Raw genomic sequence first — 19,650 nt, 5'->3', positions numbered from 1 at the left:
CACGGCAATGCTGACAGCGGCCAGATGTTCCATAGCGGCCGCCTGGAAACAGGTTAAGCCCCCCTCGAGAACTACAGTAGTCAGAAGAATCAATGAGGTCATGACTATGGAGAAGCTGACAGCTATGCTCCAAAAGAAGATGCCTCAATTTCGGAACACATGGGGCCCCTGGTTAGAGAGATAAAGCCCAAAAAGGCCAACCACCTAGACCTTTAGTCCCCTCCAGACAGCAGGAGAGAGAATCAAGGAAGCCTCTGGACGTACCTTTACCCACCCCCCCCAACCCATTCACCCATTCCCCCCCCCCCCCACCCATTCACCCATTCCCCTCCCCCTCACTTGTTTGTTACCCTCTCTCCCTCCCCTCCTTCCCCCCCCCCCTCTCTCTCTTTTCCCCCTATGGAAAACGTGAAAATGTTACTGGTCACCACCTGATTGTATTGAGTTGAAATGTTGCGGGCTCGTGACATTTCTGTATGTACTTTTATATGTGAACGTGTCCAATAAAAAAAATTGTTACAAAAAAAAAAGAATCCGCTAGGGGGCGCTGCTGCAGATGCCGGCCAGGATATTCACAGTGTGCATGAACAGCACATGGCTGCGATCACCCCCTCTCCTCCCCTTCCTTCCCATGAGGTGCAGAGAGATCGGAGATGTCTGTCAGGGCACATCAACATTGCCCAGAAACCCCCCCACCCCTTCCCGAATCTCCATGTGAAATGCAGGAGGTGCAGAGGTGTCTTTCTGGATGTGTGTGTCTCTCTGGATGTGTTTGTCACTCTCTGTGTGTCTCTCTCTATCTGTGTGTCTATGTATGTGTCTGTCTCTCTCTGTCTGTGTGTCTCTCTGTCTGTGTGTGTCTCTGTCTGTGTGTGTCTCTGTATGTGTGTGTGTATGTGTGTGTGTGTCTCTCTCTCTCTCTCTCTCTGTGTCTGTGTGTGTCTCTGTATGTGTTTGTGTGTGTGTCACGGTGTCTCTCTCTGTGTGTGTGTGTGTGTGTCTGTGTGTCTGTGTGTCTGTGTGTCTGTGTGTGTCTCTGTGTGTGTCTCTCTCTGCTAGCAAAAGAAAGATAGGAGATTGTTAGAACATGTTCTTTTTACTTTTAGGAAAGCAATGAGTACAGGAATAAAAAGGTACTTGGTAACATCATAATAAGGGCCACTAAATGTAAATGGCTGGGGTTTATTTATCCAGGACACCTTCCTGCCCATCCTGTTCTTACTGCTCTCTCATGCTCCCCTCTTTCACTGCTTTGAAATCTGATGCTGGCTGCTCTGACAGCAAAAGGGTTAAGAAAAATCCCACCCACACTGCCACTGCCCCTGCCATATCTGTCTCTCTCTGGTCTGTGTGTGCCCCCCTTCCCTCCCATTCTCCCCCCCCTTCCCTCCCATTCTCCCCCCCCTTCCCTCCCATTCTCTCCCCCCCCCTTCCCTCCCATTCTCTCCCCCCCTTCCCTCCCATTCTCTCCCCCCTTCCCTCCTATTCTCTCCCCCCTTCCTTCCCATTCTCTCCCCCCCCTTCCCTCCTATTCTCTCCCCCCCATCCCTCCCATTCTCTCCCCCCTTCCCTCCCATTCTCTCCCCCCCCCTCTTCCCTCCCATTCTTTCCCCCCCCTCTTCCCTCCCATTCTTTCCCCCCCTTCCCTACAATTCTCTCCCCCCTCCTTCCCTCCCATTCTCTCCCCCCTCCCTTCCCTCCCATTCTCTCCCCCTTCCCTTCCCTCCCATTCTCTCCCCCTTCCCTTCCCTCCTATTCTCTCCCCCCCATCCCTCCCATTCTCTCCCCCCCCTTCCCTCCCATTCTCTCTCCCCCTTCCCTCCCATTCTCTCTCCCCCCTTCCCTCCCATTCTCTCTCCCCCCTTCCCTCCAATTCTCTCCCTCCCCCTTCCCTCCCATTCTCTCCCCCCCCCCTTCCCTCCCATTCTCTTCCCCCCCTTCCCTCCTATTCTCTCCCCCCTTTCCCTCCATTTTCTCTCTCCCCCCATTCTGCTGTCGCTCCCCATTCTGTGTCTGCCTCACTTTCCCCATTGGTTATTGAAGTGTCATGTGACCCTGCTAGTTAAAAAATAAACAAAAAAATTCTGCACATTTAATATAGTGGGATTTTTTCCCCCCCAATTTTTTTTATTAAATCAAGGGTGCGTCTTAGAATCGATGGCATCTTACAATCAAGGAAATACAGTAGGGTACTTTTTGCTTGTCCACTTTAGGCAATTGACTGTATTGCTTGTTTTTTTTGCAGCATCCTTAAAGACATGTTTTAGTGGGCACAACCTTATTTGTATCTTTACAATCATACAGTATATTCATATTACAATAAATTTAGCATATTCTATATTTATACATTTTTATGCTTTAAAAAAAAAGTGCACATTTTTTGTTTTCTGATGATATTTAAGAATGATGGTACATTTCTGACATGAACCTTTCAAACATGTATATATACATAACTGAATGCTAAATTATTGCGAAAAGGTAAAAAGTTTAAGCATGTCAAAGCGTAGAGTTTGTGTACAGATTTACTGTTGTGAATGAAATGAGTCTGGAATTGTACTTAAGTATGCATTTTTTTTTTTCCATTTTGCTAATTATAACTCTGGTGTGACATTAACCAGAATGATGTGCTTGTTTGTTGCTGAGATGAAGACAGTGCAAAGTAAAGCATTATGTTAATTGAAGGTCTGAAAGCAACTTTATAACGTGCGCATCATTCCATGAGATGTGTTTTCCAGTTTGATCGGCGGGTAAAGACCTGTGTCATAATTCCAAGGGGCATCACTTCACAGGGTTCTACAGCAGTGATATGTCTGTCCTGTGAACTTCAGCAGTTCTTTCAACTGGAACTGTGTGAAGTAATGTCTCTTACAAGGGCAGGCGACACATCTCTGTCTGAAGCTAAGAACTTATCATACAGCATATTGATTTTTAAATTTAACAACAATGTCAATGTTTAACAGGGTGCCAGTGAGTGGTTGGGGGTATTTACAACTATTACAAGTAATATTCTTAGAGGAACATTCCCTCTGGAAAAATAAAAATAAAATAATATATATATATATATATATACACACACACACACACACACACACACACACACACACACACACACACACACACACACACACACACACACACACACACACACACACACACACACACACACGTACGTGTGTGTGTGTGTGTGTGTGTGTATATATATATATATATATATATGTGGCACTGTGTGCTCATTTGCATGTAATTTCCCAGAATCCCTTGATGCAGTGGAAGCACTCTCTCCCCACCTTCCCCCTGTAGAGACAGGCAGGGGGACATGGTATGTGGTGGCAGGCCCCGGTGTTAACCAGAATCCGATAGAGGACTCAGCAAGGCAGGGGAGGAGCGCCCTCTAGCAGTTTGATCCAGAAGTCTTTATAACTTCCGGTGCTGCCACAGCTCCTCTGCCGGCTGCTCCTCTGATCGTCTCCTCCCGCCAAAGGTAGGCATGGGAGAGAGAGCTGAGGGGGAGAGAGAGCTGAGGGGGAGAGAGAGCTGAGGGGGAGAGAGAGGTGAGGGGAAAAGAGCGAGATCTAATGAGGGGAGAAAACTGGTGAGGGGGAGCTGATGAGGAGGGGGAGAGCTGGTGTGGGGGAGCTGATGAGGAAGGGAGAGAGCTGGTGAGGGAGCTGATGATGAGGAAGGGAGAGAGCTAGTGAGGGGGAGCTGATGAGGATGAGGGGGGGAAGAGCTGGTGAGGGGAGCTGATGATGAGGGGAGAGAGCTGGTGAGGGGGAACTGATGTTGAGGAGGCAGAACTGGTGACTGGGAGTTGATGATTAGAGAGAGGATCAGGGAGAGGATGGGGAGGGAGAAAAACAATTACAGTCAGTATTAATATTAATGGGGCCTTGAATTTTTTTTTTGCCCGGGGGCCCACCCATGTCTAGCTACGCCACTGCTACCTACAGTGTAACTCTCCAACATATCTTTCACAAAGAAGGCTTGTTTTCCAGATTGGTGGAGGCTTTAACTTCGAATTGCTTCTCCTACTATGCCCCTATGCAATTTTGTTGATTTCCCATAGGAACTATATCAAGACTCTCAAGACTACTTGTTTTAGTTTGACGTTGCTCCACGTTCACTAAATGATTCTTTTGAAACAGTGATCCAGCATCCGTTTCTTTGCGCACGAAGCACTTGTTGGCACGCAGTGCACCCCCATTATCTCCCCCCTCGGGAGGAATTCTTGTTCTATATCATTACATTGTTTTTTTTTATTAAGGGTAAAAATATTATCGACATTGTTTATTCATAAGCATTTTGTAGCGAGGGTGGAGCTTTGATAAATATATTTTGAGGCATGTTGTGGCTGTGCAGCAATTGTTTTTGCTTTAATACTGAGGTCTTGACGACTGGAGTTGTCCTCCCCTGCACTAAATTACTCACAATGATATGTCATTGCATTAAATGTCCAAAAGGGGCTTTCTTCCAAAGTACTGTAAGCTCACCTCTATTTGCTGGATATCCTAGCAGTATATTACAAAACAAAAATGAGTTAAAGAGGCAATCCAAGCAGTTTAAATCTTTTTCTAAATCTTTTTTTTTTTTTTTCATTTTAATATATGCAACATTTGATTACCTTTATTGAAAACGAATTACCTTAGCTGCCGATCGATTAGTGATTGATCAGCAAAATCCCGCTTCCCAGGGTTCACTAAATGGCTACCATTCGAGTTCAAATCAATCCGTCAGTCTGTGTAACTCAGCAGCTACAATGTATTCTTATATTACCAAGGTAACATTATCTGTTGTTACAGTTTGCAGCTCAAACTGCTGGGAACATTGGCAACAAATGATCACAAACAGTAAAGTGTTACATAGATCTTGCACTGCTGGATAGGTGGGCTAACACCTGCTATAGAAATCAAAGTGTCGTCCGTATATTAAAACTCATTAAATATGGCATTAAGAGTTGCATTTTAAAATAATCAAAGGTAGTGACGTAGAAAAGAAACCCACACATAGGATATTGCATGGATTGCTCCTTTAAAGAACCAATTACATTTTCTTCAAAGTGATTTTAAAAAATGTTGCTGTTTTTCATGATTTTTTTCCCCCTCTTACATTTTATTGGCATTTTTAATAAACACAGAGGGGGTGGGTTAGGGATAGAGAACGGAGGGGGGTGGGAGTAGGGTGTGGGCACTGTACAACATGGACATAGCAGGTAAGAAATGTTTCATGTTTCTAATTAAACACTTCTACGTGAAATGATATTAGATCGCTCCCACAAATAAGATTTAAGGTTATATTTATTTTGTTCAGTTCAAAAGCACTTTAAGTTTAGCGGCTATTTATCATGATATTATTGTTCCTTAAAAAACCAATCCAAGCAATATCCTACTGTACATGTGTGTTTTAGTACTAGATAATGCGGAACTACCATTTTTTATTTTAAAATTAAATTCGTAATGCCATTTTTAATATACTGAGCACCCTTTGCTTTCTATAGCAGGTGTTAGCCCATCTCCCAAGCAGTGCAAGATCTTCGTAACACTTTCCTGTTTGTGATAATTTGTTGCCAATATTCCCAGCAGTGTGTGCTGCAAACTATAACAATACAAAAAATACACTGTAGCTGCAGTTACACTGCCAGAAGGATTAATTTGAAGCTGAAAAGGCAGCCATTTAGTGAACCCTGGAAAACAGGATTTTGCTGACCGATCACGGGAGAACCAATCGATCAGCAGCTTAGGTAATTAGTCAAATGCATATATTGAAACAAACAAACAAAAAAGATTACATTTTTTTTAAGCTTCCAGGATTGGGTCTTTAAAACTAGTTGCTGTTTTATATTGATGAACATATGTAGAAATCCTTCATGAAATGTTCTGTGACCATTTTTTTTTTTTTTTAAATAAAGATGAGTTGTTGCTGACATGCTGGTAAAGTATGTTGTATGGGTTGTTAAATATTCTTTTTCCGTCAGGTATGAGAGGTTGCAGCAGACTTGCTCCATTGCTCTGGTTGGCAAGTACACAAAGCTGAGTGACTGCTACACATCTGTTTTTAAAGCCCTGGAGCACTCCGCACTGGCCATTAATCACAAGCTGAATTTAATGGTAAGGTTTAACTTGCACTGTATAGATGCTTCGTGTTGTAAATATGTCAATGGTACTGTATAGTGACAAGTCCACTGTGGATGTAACTATATATATGGAAAGTGAAAACAATGTACGTTCCTGTACGATGGGACCTTCATTATAACCCTGATGAAGGTCTCATTGTAACGCTTGCGCTGCCCACGAGCACGACAGGACCCCATTACTGAGGTGGGGAAGTAGTAAACCATCCACCCACAGCAGCGGGGGCGTGCCTGGAAGGCGGATTGTCAAACGTAGCTGGGGCTGGGTTGAAGAGAGTGGGTTAGTGGATACTTGCCAAGGTCTTGGGATGGAGAGTTCAGAATAGTCAAAGTCCGTTAAGCCGTGGTCTGGGGTTGGATAGGTCAGAATTGTGGAAGTCCGTATAGCCGTGGTCTGGGGTTGGAGAGGTTATAATCGTGAGGTCCGTATAGCCGTGGTCTGGGTTGGAGATATCCGCAAGGTCGAGGGTAAGCCGGGGTCAGTATCCAGAGAGGTTCCAAGGTCAAGCCGGGTCGGTACACGAAGGGTTAAACTGCAAGGCATACACAAGACAGGGAGCAGGGCACAACGGACGTAGGAGCTCAAGGCTACAAGAAGTTATGCTCAGCAATGACTGGGAGTGAGAGCATGGTACTTATGGGAAACAGGAACCAATAGCCAGGGAGGCAAAGCGGAGGTGCGGCCTCCGCGGAGGCAAGGATTGGCTGCAGGAGACAAGTGGGCTAATAGAATACTTGCCACGCAGCTGGGGAGCGGTGCACGTCATCACGTGTGCGCGCAGCGCGCAAGAGAATCGCGGTGCATCCGAGGGGGCGGAGCTAAGCTTTGTGGCACACTAGAAGAGCTGCGCGTGCGGTCTGTAAGCTGAGCGGGGGTGCGCGCACGCGCTGGTGCCAGAGCGGAGGTCTGAGATAAGACAGGTAAGGAGGGAACACATCGCAAAGGACGTGTTCCCCGATTCCTTACACTCATAGAGCAGTGTTTCTCAATTGGTGGGACACAAAGGTCGCCAAGGTGGGACGCCGCTGGGGCTACTGGAGATAGGACCACTGTCCCAGATATTCCCCAGCAGCGGTGGCTACCGGCTCCCCATGCAGAAGCGCAATTGCCCGCCCGTTGCAGGATGGAGCAGCACTGGAGACCATACCTCATATATATATATATATATATATACACAATATACAGTATATATACACACAGTCTTTCTTATTTTCTGGAACTTTGTTGGAGGGGATAAACAGAAAGCGTAAGGGAACTTCGTGGTAGCATACAGTATATAAAGGGAAGGTGAAAAAACAATCTTGTTCTGTGGAAACCAGGGAGAGATGGCTACTCACAGTGGCTGTTGGTGTAAAAAAAGGAAGTGAGCTTGCCAGAGTAAGCAGGAGAAGGACAGGGACTGCACCAAGTAGCAGGGGGAGGAGGGGCAGTCCAACTCAGAGACCTTTTTCTTATTGTCTCAGTACTCTTTTGTCATACTGTGTGTGTGTGTGTGTATATAGATTTATATATATATATATATATATATATATATATATATATATATATATATATATATATATATATATACACAGTGGTTGACAAATCACCAAAAAAATCTACTCGCCACCTAGTACCAAACGTGTGCTGCTTGGGCCAATATTTACTCGCCCGGGGGTTAAATCCACTCGCCCGGGGCGAGCAAATGTATAGGTTTGTCGAACACTGTATATATATATATATATATATATATATATATATATATTACAATCTGTTTTGGAATGTGAGACACAGGCAGATGACAGGAATTTCTCCATGTCACATAACAGGCACAGTAGCTTCCATTAAAATCATGCATTATTTTTCATTACCCTTTTGAGAGCTATAAGGACATCAAATTAACTGGTGTCAGGAAAGGAGTACTTCTCTTAACCTTTTGAGTGGGGGGGAGGGGGCATTTTGGTGACCGGAGATGAGGGAATAAACATCGCCAACAAAATGTGGTTAACATATTCAAATTTACCAGGGTGCAGGTAAGTACAGTTGTTACTTTAAGGGTGATTGAATGTTTACAAGGAAGATATGTTTGTAAAAACATGGTTTTTGACCTGCTACCTGGGAATCATTTAACCTTTTCAGCGCTGCAGTGTCACCAGGCCTCTGGCATGTGATAGCTTAAGCAGTGATCACATGACTGCCGCCATTTTGCCTTTGCTATTTGCATGTTTAATGGTAATAAATGCTGGTTTAGAAAGTAGCATTTCTCACTAGCATAAAATAACGACACCCCTTTTATTTTATCTTATCTTAGTACATAGACTCTGCAGAGCTGGAGCTTTCCACTAAAACAGAAGACCCTGTGAAATACCACAAGGCCTGGGAAAAGTTATGCAAAGCAGAGTAAGTAATTTCAAGTTACTTGAATGTAATTAGCAATATAAGGTAGTGAGAAGGTTACTTGAGGATTACAGAACCTTTTTATTGTCACTTATCTTTTTAATTCTCATCTTATAACTCAATATAAAATGTTACGGGTTAAGATTTAAGAATACTTTTAGAAACCTATGCAGAGTTGCATCTTCAGACAGTTGCAGCGAAATATCAAAGTATACATTGCCTGCAGGCAAAATCAACATATCAGCACATTCATTACGTCCAGGAAACAGGACACATCTGCCATCACCATGGGGAGAATAATTCATTTTCTTAATGTACCAATTTTGTTTCCTCACAGGCTTATTCTTCCCCATGGATTTTAAATCTCTCTTTTAAACTTTGCCCCATAGAAAACATCCTGAATTGTAGTCACAGTATTGACATTGAGCTTGTGATAAAAATGATGTATGAATATTGTACACTTATTTTACTTAGAACATAGCAGGGACATTCACTAACTAACCTGTAGCTGTGCTATAGAAAAGTGCCTGACTTCATTTGAAGAATACGCTGTATACTGTAGCTCTGTTAACCTAGAGAGCAGGTTCCCAGCTCCAGTCCTCAAGGACCATTAACATTGCAGCTTTTAAGGTTATCCTCTCATTAGCACTGGTGGTCAAATCATTTTGACTGAACCACCGGTGCTCAAGCACTTGTATACTTAACACCTGCAACCTCTACTGGTCCTTGAGGACTGGAGTTGGAAACCTCTGCTGTAGAGGAGCTTTATGCCTTACCAGATGCGACATGGGCATTGGCTCCTTGTCTAGGTCCAGATTGGGCAACCTCACAGACAGAACACCTAACCCAATAGAAACAAAAATGGAGTCCCCTCCTCTTCCGTTTCGGTCATCTGTGCCTGATTATGTGATCGCTCCAGGGGCGATCGCATAACTGCAGATATCGAAGGTGAATGCTACTGTAAAGGTTAATATTAATACCAAAGCGATTAAATAATATAGATGAATTGAACTCAGGGCCTATTCTTGTTATTTTTGTTGGTGTTGCCGTAGTATGATATATATTTATATATATATATATATATATATATATTTTATATATATATATATATATATATATATATATATATAACAAAAAGGTACCGCGCGGGCTCCATAGTGTAAGTAGTACAGGTTTATTTATCACAAGCTAAAATAAAAAAACTCACAGCAATGAGACAGGACATGCGCATCAAACACGAACACCCATGGTCACTCTGTTAGTCAGGAATAGCAGTCTCGTGTCTGCAGCGTGTGTATCTCTCTCTGCCACGGTATCTTCGTCATGATGTGCGTCCACTTCAACGGCCCCCCAGCTAAAACAGCTCACGCTCATTTCGTTCCGCAGCTCCCTTCTAGTCCAGCAAAAGCTCAATGAGCTAGACACCTGGTGCTTGTAAGTAGCGCCCTTATATATATATACACACACACACACACACACACACACACACACACACACACACACACACACACACACACACACACACACACACACACACACACACACACACACACTGTTTTATCACCAGTTACAGAGTTGCAAAAACATTTCTAGAAACAACTGATAAAGACTTTCCACTGAAGCTCTGTAAGAAACACTAATCTTGAATATGACGAATCACAACTATTTGCAATTTATTGATCAACAAATGAAAATATCATTTGTAAGCACATTTACATCTCAGACAGGTCTGAACCCTGCCTTTCCTCATTATCTCTTAGCATATAGTGCTTCCACTGCAGCCAGGGATTCTGGAAAATTACACACAAATGAGCATACAGTGTCACCTTTGCTTCAAATCCATTTTGACATGGACCCTTATACGCTTATGCCGGCCATGTTACACATCTTTTCAGCAAAGCTACAAAGGGATCAGTGTTCTAGGAAGAACATAACTCTCCTACCTCTGTATTTCTAAACTTTGTAAACCAAATACTAGTAACGGGGACTTTTTTGTATTGTATATTTTTTTAATGTGTCCTACTTTCAAACTTAGTGCAAAGAAAAAAAGTGTGATTTTAGGCGCTCCTTCCTAAGAGAAAATCAAGTAAAATTATACTATATAAATCAATACAAAATATATATATATATATATATATATATATATATATATATATATATATATATAGTGCTCAATAAAAAATATATCCGTGCAAATGTGTTTGTTAAAGTTATTTAGTGATTGTAGACGGACGTTCACAGAGGTACACAATTGGAGACTTTTATAAGGTGAAATTATAATAAGGCTTTATTGTGCCTTTTCTTTTTCATCAGGAAATCATCCAAACACAGGGGGGGGGGGGGGGGGAACAAAGCTTCTATTCACTTGGGAGTATTTCTAGTGAAATCCTGTGCAATTAATTCACATCTTCCTTAGTTAAGCAATTCTCCCAGCCCCAAACACATAGCATGAGATAAGCCGATATAAGAAGTCTCTTAAGAATGAAAGTCTTATCTGTTAGCTGCTGTAGAGTAAGCTTCTCTGCTCTCCTGGAACCGCACCCGTGCGTGCACAGAAAATATCAGCATCCAGGTTTAGAAGTCTTATTTGTCAGCTCCAGAGATCTGTGTTCTCTTGGTCAGTCTCTCCTGGGAGACTCAAGAACCACTGCTCTGTCTCCAAAGTTCAGCCCCCAAGTGAGCTAAGGAGTCACTTCCTATCTCAACAGACAGGCTTTTGTAAGCAATCTAAATCAGGCAGGTGGTGTTTATTAATTGACTACCAGCAGTTAACCACCACACTGCTAGATTAAAGGCACATTACTTGAACAGGGATTACTCCCCAGTTACAGTGATATAAAGTCGCTGCTCAACCCTTTATAGAGACGGTCCAATTCTCTTTAGACAGATCTTCAAAGGTAGATTTTGGGGAGCGCAGATACCACCGTATATGAAAAAGATATAAACAATATATAGTGTAGTATTTTCTTAAATAGGAGACATCTTTGGTAAAAACAGAAATGGGGACTCACACTTTCCCAGTGAATCAACAGCAATGGTTTAACCCGATGGATGGTCAGCTCAGGTAGACACAGCGCTTTTGTCCTCAATATAAGAAGAACACACTCTTAGTGCAACATTGTTAGTTCAATATAAGTTATATTATAACGAATAGTATCACACCTACATTTGAACACAATGGCGTGTTGGTTTATCCCCTCCAACAAAGTTCAAGAATTATAGGTGGCCCGATTCCTCTAGGCTCAGAGGACTTTTTCAGAGTTTTCAGAGTTTGAAAAATCCCTCAGGGTGAAACACATAAGAGTTGCGGAGGGTGCCTTCCCCTCTCTCTTTTTTTAAACTTCCATGATGCAATAAAGAATTTCTACGCCCAGCCCAGCCTCCGTTATCTGTTGTGCGGCCGTGCCTGCTGTTTTTTCCTCCCCGGTGAGGTTTCCCAGCCTGGTAGATAGACTGAACTTTTGTTTAGTTAGTTTCCCTAACGGGGATAGGCTTTTGGTTTATGCTTTGTTTTTCTTAAAGGCACAGAGCACGTTTCAGCTGTGAAGTCGTGCAACGCACTGATGCCGGCGACAGGATTTGCTGTCTGCCGTGCAGCTGTGCTAGTCTCCACCTAATCACAACCTCTGCGTCTCCATGTGATAGCGCACGTGACGGCCGAATAGCTGAGCGGCTCAACAGCTGTGATGACGCTTGCATGATGACGTATAGTAAAGGTTATCCGAAGTGGGACAGCGTGAACCGCGCACTGCGTGCCAAACAGGAAGAGAGGATGGTATTGCGTTCTAAAAAAGAAAATAGCTGACGAGTGCTGGATCACTGTAAAAAAAATATTCTTTATTCTGCAAGTTGCAACATACAAGTGAACAAGGGACCTGAGAAGAACCTCTGACGCGTTTCGTGCATCCGTGCACTTTGACAAAGAGTAGCGTTCTTCTCAAAGGTGCCGGCATTTGTAAGGGTCATGAACCGGAAGACCCGCCCCCGTTCCCCAACATTAAAACATTCCCCATGGTAAGTACTGTATACTCCACGGACAATGCATGATGATGAAACAGGTGGTGGTTCCCCTGGCGACACCCAACAGATGCCCAACACCAAAGGATACAAGTGATGTTGAAAAATAAGTGAAAAGAAAAACATAATAATACAGAAAAGATTAAAAAATTGTTTCTTAGTAACTAATAAGTTGTAACATTAACTATTTATAAGCAATCAACTGATATTTTAATACATCTAACTACTGGTACTTGAAACATAAAAGAGAAAACAAGATAAATTAAAAAATGTCTTTTAAATAGAGACAAGAAAATTATCCCTGTTAGCATAATGAATCAATACATGGAAATGTTACAAATGAAATGTAGGAAACATTAATTTTGTATAGTAATGAAAATTACAATCAATATAAAGTGTGTATCAAGGATGTTGCTTTGAAAACACTGTAATCATATAATATGTAAATGCAAATACCAAAGTTACATCATAACTTGAATTAATAAATCGAGGTCTACAATAGATAATGTAGACACCCTTAAAGAATCCATAAATCACTCTTAAATTATTACAATGTTGCAACATTATTATGATGTTTCAGAATTCTTGCAACACTGTAAAGAATCATAAAAGATGTGTCATACCAAAAAATTAACACATATGGAAGGTTATGTCAGAAAATGTTTTAAATCCCAATCAGTATTTATCCCAAAAGGGTTCAATGTACTGTATTCAAGGTAAAGATCCAGAAAATCTCTCTTTGATTGAGGATGACCACCTTTTCTGATTGGTAATGCAACATGTTCCAGACCACTAAATGAGAACATATCTAAATTACCCTTAGGACAACTAGAAAAGTGTCTGGATACAGGAAATCTCAGATCCTTCTTTTTAATTGATCTCAGATGCTCCATTATCCTTATTTTGAGTGGTCTGATGGTCCGGCCTACATAATTCTTTCCACATCCACAGTGAAGTACATAAATGACATGATCAATATTACATGTTATTTTATATTTGTCTTTCGTTACTTTTGATTGTTTTTATGGATTTTGGAAATGTACATACGCTGTAGAAACCACATTTGTGAAAACCTCTAGGAGGTGAAAAACATTGGGTTTGCTTAGTAGGAGCCTTAAACAGGCTAGGAGATAAATGTGTTGAAAGTGTATTGGCTTTTCTAAATGTAAATTTGGGTTGATTTTCAACAAATGGTTTAAGGACTGAATTCAATTTAAGAACATGCCAGTGTTTCATTACAATAGACTTAATGTAATTAGAATGACGACTATACTGTGTTATAAATAACGGACTATCACTGAAATTATTTCTTAACACTTTCTTTGATCTGGTGTTTTTATTCTTAACACTGCCCTTCAGTAGACCAATTCTTGAAGTATTGAAGGCATGATCAAAATCATTTTGTATCTCGCTGCATCCATAGCCTCTTTGTTTAAACCTGAGGGACAAATCTCTAAACTGTTCAATGAACATGTCAGTGCTGGAACAAATCCTCCTTTATCTCAAAAATTGGACTTTTGGTATCCCTTGAATAATAGATCTCGGATGACTGCTGGTTGCTTTTAAAAATGCATTTCTTGAATTCTCTACGAAATATATCGCTCTGAATAGAATTTTCCATATTAATGAACATCCAAATACTTGATATAATATATATGGGTGGTATACGTAAAATGCAAATTAAATTGATTATTATTCAGAGTTTCCACGAATCTTCTCAATGAATCAGTGCCATCATCCCAAATCAAAATACGGTCATCAATAAATCTATGATAAAAAAAATAATTTTGTGCCTATATTTGTTGCTGTCACCATAAATGTGAGTTTGTTCCCAGTAAGTAAATAGGCCAGTCACTTGATAAAGAACTGATTGAAGTTCGAAACGTTGTGTGCTCCACTAAGAGAATAAATTATTTTTTGCAAATCCGAAGTGCCCTGGATCTTCTACTTACTTACATGTATCCTGAGAATACACCAGACAGGTTTTTTCCTGAACCACGGAGCACCGGTACTTTAAATGCAAGTATATTGCTAACATTGTAGGATTTAAGGTGTGCAAGACTAAAACCTCTGACCATATTTGTTCCCAGTAACCCATAAATAAATTCACGTAAGAAGGTGCAAAGGACGTGCCCATAGCAGTGCCGCGTTATTGTAAATAACATTGTTTATTAATTAACAAATAATTGTGGTAATAAAAATACAATTTATTCAACAATGAAAGTGTTCTGTGAAGGTGAAGTACTGTATAAGAAGTGTCTAAAAAGTATTGGATGGCTGAAATACCGTGCTGTTGATTAATAATAGTGTAAAGCGATGTGACATCGAGTGTTACCCAAGTGTAAGTGTGTGACCACGTGAAATTGTCAAGGGAGTTGAAAAGATCTGTGGTCCCTTAGACATGATGGTAATTGATGTACCATCTGATGTATATTGAACCGTTGCTTATAAATAGTTAATGTTACAACTTATTGGTTACTAAGAAACTATTTTTTTTAATCTTTTCTGTATTATTATGTTTTTCGTTTCACTTATTTTTTAACATCACTTGTATCCTTGGGTGTTGGGCATCTGTTGGTTGTTGCCGGGGGAACTGCCACCTGTTTCGTCATCATGCATTGTCCGTGGAGTATACTTACCATGGGGAATGTTCTAATGTTGAGGAACGGGAGCAGGACTTCCGGTTCATGACCCTTACAAATGCCGGCTTCTTTGAGAAGAACGCTACTCTTTGACTAAGTGCACGGATGCATGAAACGCGTCAGAGGTTCTTCTCAGGTCCCTTGTTCACTTGTATGTTGCAGCTTGCAGAATAAAGAATATTTTTTAGAGCGATCCAGCACTCGTCAGCTATTTTTTTTTTTTTGGAACGCAATACCATCCTCTCTTCCTCTGTTTGGCACGCAGTGCGCGGTTCACGCTGTCCCACTTGGGATAACCTTTCCTGTTACCATATCCAGACTGCATGCACGCCATCTCCAGGAATCCAGATATATATGAAAAAGCGATGAGTACTTTGCCTTCACTACTGCACCGACACACTTTATTCGAGCAAATACCCGGTATGTACCTGGCAGATACCTGGAATGCGCCGCTCCTCACCTCTGACAAGCCCCGTTGCATTTGCCTTCCCAGCCTGGGTTCATGCCTGGCTGATGGGCGGCTGATCTGTTAAATGATAATGATTAGGATTTAATAGGCTGCAATGCTTCGCGTGTCTACCAGATGGCATAAATTCATGAATTGTAATGCAGTATATATATATGTACTGTGCAGTATTGCAGCCAGCGGGAATAAAATGCTTCAATCCCTGCCGGAAAATAACTCAATGCACTCGGGCAGAAAACAGTCACAAACCTCAATACACCCGGGTATACCCGAATTCGTGGGACTAGCCGAGCTCGAATAAAGTGTGTCGCCAGTGTACTTACAATATTCTTTATGGACTTTATTTTTTTTATGTTATTGGTCTAGCTCCAGGGATCGTTTTATTAGTGAATCTGGGGTCTGGATCCCCACTCAAGTGGGTTTTTCAGACATCCCCATGTCCCTCAATGGGAGCTCTAATGACCTGTTCACACATTGGATATATATGTTCATATACCTGAATATACAAACAAATGGATTTTTTTTTTTTTTTTTTTAAATCGTTGGAAAACTTTAAACATCAAGTAGTTTATTATTGATGTATTTGCATACTCTACAGCGGGGGAGCACAATTTTTCACACCCCCACTCTTACCTCGGCTCCGGCGTCATGATGTTACGTTGCCATGGCAACGTGCAGTCACATGACATCACGTTGCCATGGCGACGCGTCTCCAGAAGCCGCCTAAACCACGGTAAGAGCAGTTTACAGAGGCCTTCACGGCTTCCCTGGCATTTAATTTAAGTGCCTTCTGGAAGCGCACGGGGCCCCTGTAAGCCCGCGCCCCCCGCAGACAATCTCGCGCCCCCCAGTTTGCGCTCCCCTGATCTAGGAGGTTATTCTTCCGATTTTTTTCCATGATGATGTATAGGAATAGAGTGACGACGTCTACGCATTTTGCACTCACGTGCTTCTACAGGGTGTAACGTCACTAGTGCCAGGGCTCACACACAGAGACGCAGAGCTCGTGATTAGCTTGAGACTAGCACGGCTGCAACTCAGACAGATAAAAATCCTGTCGCCGGCATCAGAGCGTTGCTCGACTCCACGGCTGAGATGCCCTAATTGTGGATTAGCTGATAATATGCCATTTCGTGGTTTCCATGGCCCCCAGGGGATGCGAGCAGTCTGTCTAGGGACCTGGTGCACCGGGTCCAAAGAGAATTACATCATTTGGACTCTAGCTCTCACTTGGACTTCGTGGCATCCACTTTTATTTTCTTAATGTAAGTTCATGTATATGTTGTGTGTTTTTATATTACACCATCTATTATTCACTTCTGGTGCGCTGTGTTTCTTTTATTTGTTATTTTAAAGACCCCTTTGGATCATCTAGTGGGAGAACGGCGCACCCACTTGAGACATACTGTATACAGCAAAGAAGTGGACCCTTTGAATACCTTGCTTGACAGTCAGCACGATTGCAACTTTTTTCTTCACACATATCTTATGTTTTCCCAGGCTCTTCTAATCAACATACTGGTTCTGTCAAAATGTTTGCAGCATTTACAGCAGCCACCCAAGCTTGACTTTTTTTGGCCTTTTTTAATTTTTTGCATAGGCTTGAAAGTCTTCGGAGCTGAACCCATTAACTTCAGCTCCTGGAACCCCCTGTTTCCAGAAATGCTTACCTCTGTTGGCGGTGCCGGTAGCCGCTCCGGCTCGCTAGCTGGGTTTCACGTAATGGCCGCTTTTCAAAGCTACGGTGTCCTGCAGGCCAATAGGAAGCCGTGACGTCATCCGGTGCGGCATCCTATTGGCCAAGTGATGACCCACTATGTATTTGTAACCATGTATTATTTGTCATCATAACTATGTCCAATGTATTACTTCCTGGTAAAACATTTTATAAATAAATGTTGGAGCTTTAAAGTTGCAGCAGATATTGGAACCCCCTTCAGACCCAAGTATCTCCGGAAGCAGGGGGTCCCCGGAACTGAAATTAATGGGGTTCAGCCCCGGAGAGCCTTGCTTCTATCCTATGTAACAATAACAACAACAAAAACCAGCCCGCGTGGATTATTCCTTTAAGAGGCTAGGTAATAGTGCAATCCTGTATGGACACAGCAGGGAGGAGTAGATGTACAACACTCCCATAAAAATGCACACTCACAATTCCAGTGTAGTAAACAAGCCTTGAAACCCGAACTCGGGGGTAATGCCTTTTAAATGACCAGCTTGTCAGGGAACTTGCTAGTAGTATACAACAAAAGACAGGGGTGCCCGATGCTACATCAAATTGACAAAACATATATGGTAATAAGTACAAAGTTTAAATACTTCAATAATAATAGTAAAAACTTGGTTATTTAGTTAAACCCTTTGGCCAAAGAGTCGTAAGCCTGCATACCAAAACGTCAAGGTATAACCAATAATGCAGGTCTTAACACTAAAACTGTGAACCTCTGTATGAGGGGAAGCAACTGCAATGAGTCTTGTCCCTTCAGCAAAATGCCAGAACCTCCCAAGTTAAAAAGGTGGGGAGGGGTGAGCTCTGGGGGGAGGTGCCACCTACCTCCATTTAACTGTTACCAGTTAGAAATTGATTGAAATTTAGTGTTAGGACCTGCATTATTGGTTATACCTTGACGTTTTGGTATGCAGGCTTACGACGCTTTGGCCAAAGGGTTTAACTAAATAACCAAGTTTTTACTATTATTATTGAAGTATTTAAACTTTGTACTTATTACCATATAGTATATGTTTTGTCAATTTGATGTAGCATTGGGCACCCCTGTCTTTTGTTGTATACATTTGCCACGCCTAGTAGCACTCATTTTGGCATAAATATATATTCATATGTGGTGGATGTAGGAGTTTGAGCTAACTGGGAATGTGTGTGTGTTCATCAACTTGCTAGTAGTAAACAGCCATTCTCACCAATCACAAAAAAACTTGTGCTCCCTGAGTTTTCCATTACCATTGTCTATAAGAACCAAGGAGAGAGGTTCATCCAAGGTCGAGATGCTGTCATCGGGTTGTGATTATATTCCTTTTTATTTCATTTACTGTATCCCTTCCTTGTTAAGGTGTTGCACTTCCTACCACCAGAGCGCCGGGTGTTTTTTTTTGTTTAAGAGGCTAGACCAGTTTCCAACTTCTTCCAGGCATTTTAATGAAATAGCACATAGAGTAACATCTTCTGTATGCTGTGTTAGGGTCATCATATAGAAAGATGCTTCCCGCTGGCATACTTATGTCAGAGTAGTGACAGTTACAGAGTACCAGAAAGCTAATATTATACACAGTAGGTGACTTCTTATTCTATATTACCTCAACCGATTTACTTTGAAGTTTAAAATCTGCTTCGTATTATTACTGTGAAAAGCAGCAGGTGCACCGTCTCTATATGTTTCTCAGAGGAGGCTTAGAAGGATCGGTGGACTCTCAAACTTTCAATTAAGATTCACTTTCAAAACTAATGAAAGGAAGAAAAATCAAGAAGAGTTTCTTGCAGCAGAGATGTCCGTGCAAATGTTTGCAGTAATAAGATCACGAGTTCTGTCAGGACTTTATTATGTTTTAATGAGGAACAAGGTTGGGGGTTGACAAAAGTGAATTACACAAACAGAAAAACAAAACAAAAATGTCGGAATCCGTTGTGAAAGAACAAATAAATGAAAAGCCAGCTTTCGCAATTGGTAAATTAAATTGTATTTCCAGACCAAAGATTTGCCAGAGGAAGCGCAGGAGCCTGCAAATGTGTAGGGCACAATGCATTTTATGTGTTGCGATGTGTTTAATGTACAAAGCATTTGATAAAGCACCCTGCGTGTGAAACATGCTAGAGTGACTGTATCAGTGCTTTTTGTCCATGTTTTTTATCTAAATAAATCCCTCTGATTATTCATTCATCCCTTCGCTGTGCACCGGTTTGTCCCCTGCTGGGGAGTTGTTTCATATAATGTACAAAGCAGCCTGGATTACAATGCTGATGAATTTGACTGATTAATTAGTCCTCTGAAAAGACCACATATATTTT

The 19,650-nt window shown here is 41.8% G+C and overlaps 1 protein-coding gene across 5 annotated transcripts in view; it reads left to right on the top strand.

Moving 5' to 3' along the window:
• The window catches only part of CTPS2 (CTP synthase 2), a 199,076-nt gene that overhangs the window by 44,108 nt on the left and 135,318 nt on the right, over positions 1–19,650 (top strand). For all 5 annotated transcript variants that reach the window (XM_075594130.1, XM_075594129.1, XM_075594132.1 and 2 more), the window contains 2 exons: positions 5,972–6,104; positions 8,419–8,507. In XM_075594130.1, coding sequence (XP_075450245.1) covers positions 5,972–6,104; positions 8,419–8,507 — 222 coding nt within the window. The remainder of the gene's footprint in view (positions 1–5,971; positions 6,105–8,418; positions 8,508–19,650) is intronic.

Source organism: Ascaphus truei, chromosome 3 (assembly GCF_040206685.1).
Source record: "Ascaphus truei isolate aAscTru1 chromosome 3, aAscTru1.hap1, whole genome shotgun sequence".
In the NCBI taxonomy this organism is placed as follows: Eukaryota; Metazoa; Chordata; class Amphibia; order Anura; family Ascaphidae; genus Ascaphus; species Ascaphus truei.
The sequence above is the reverse complement of the archived record's forward strand: the minus strand, read 5'-3'. Positions and strand labels throughout refer to the sequence as shown.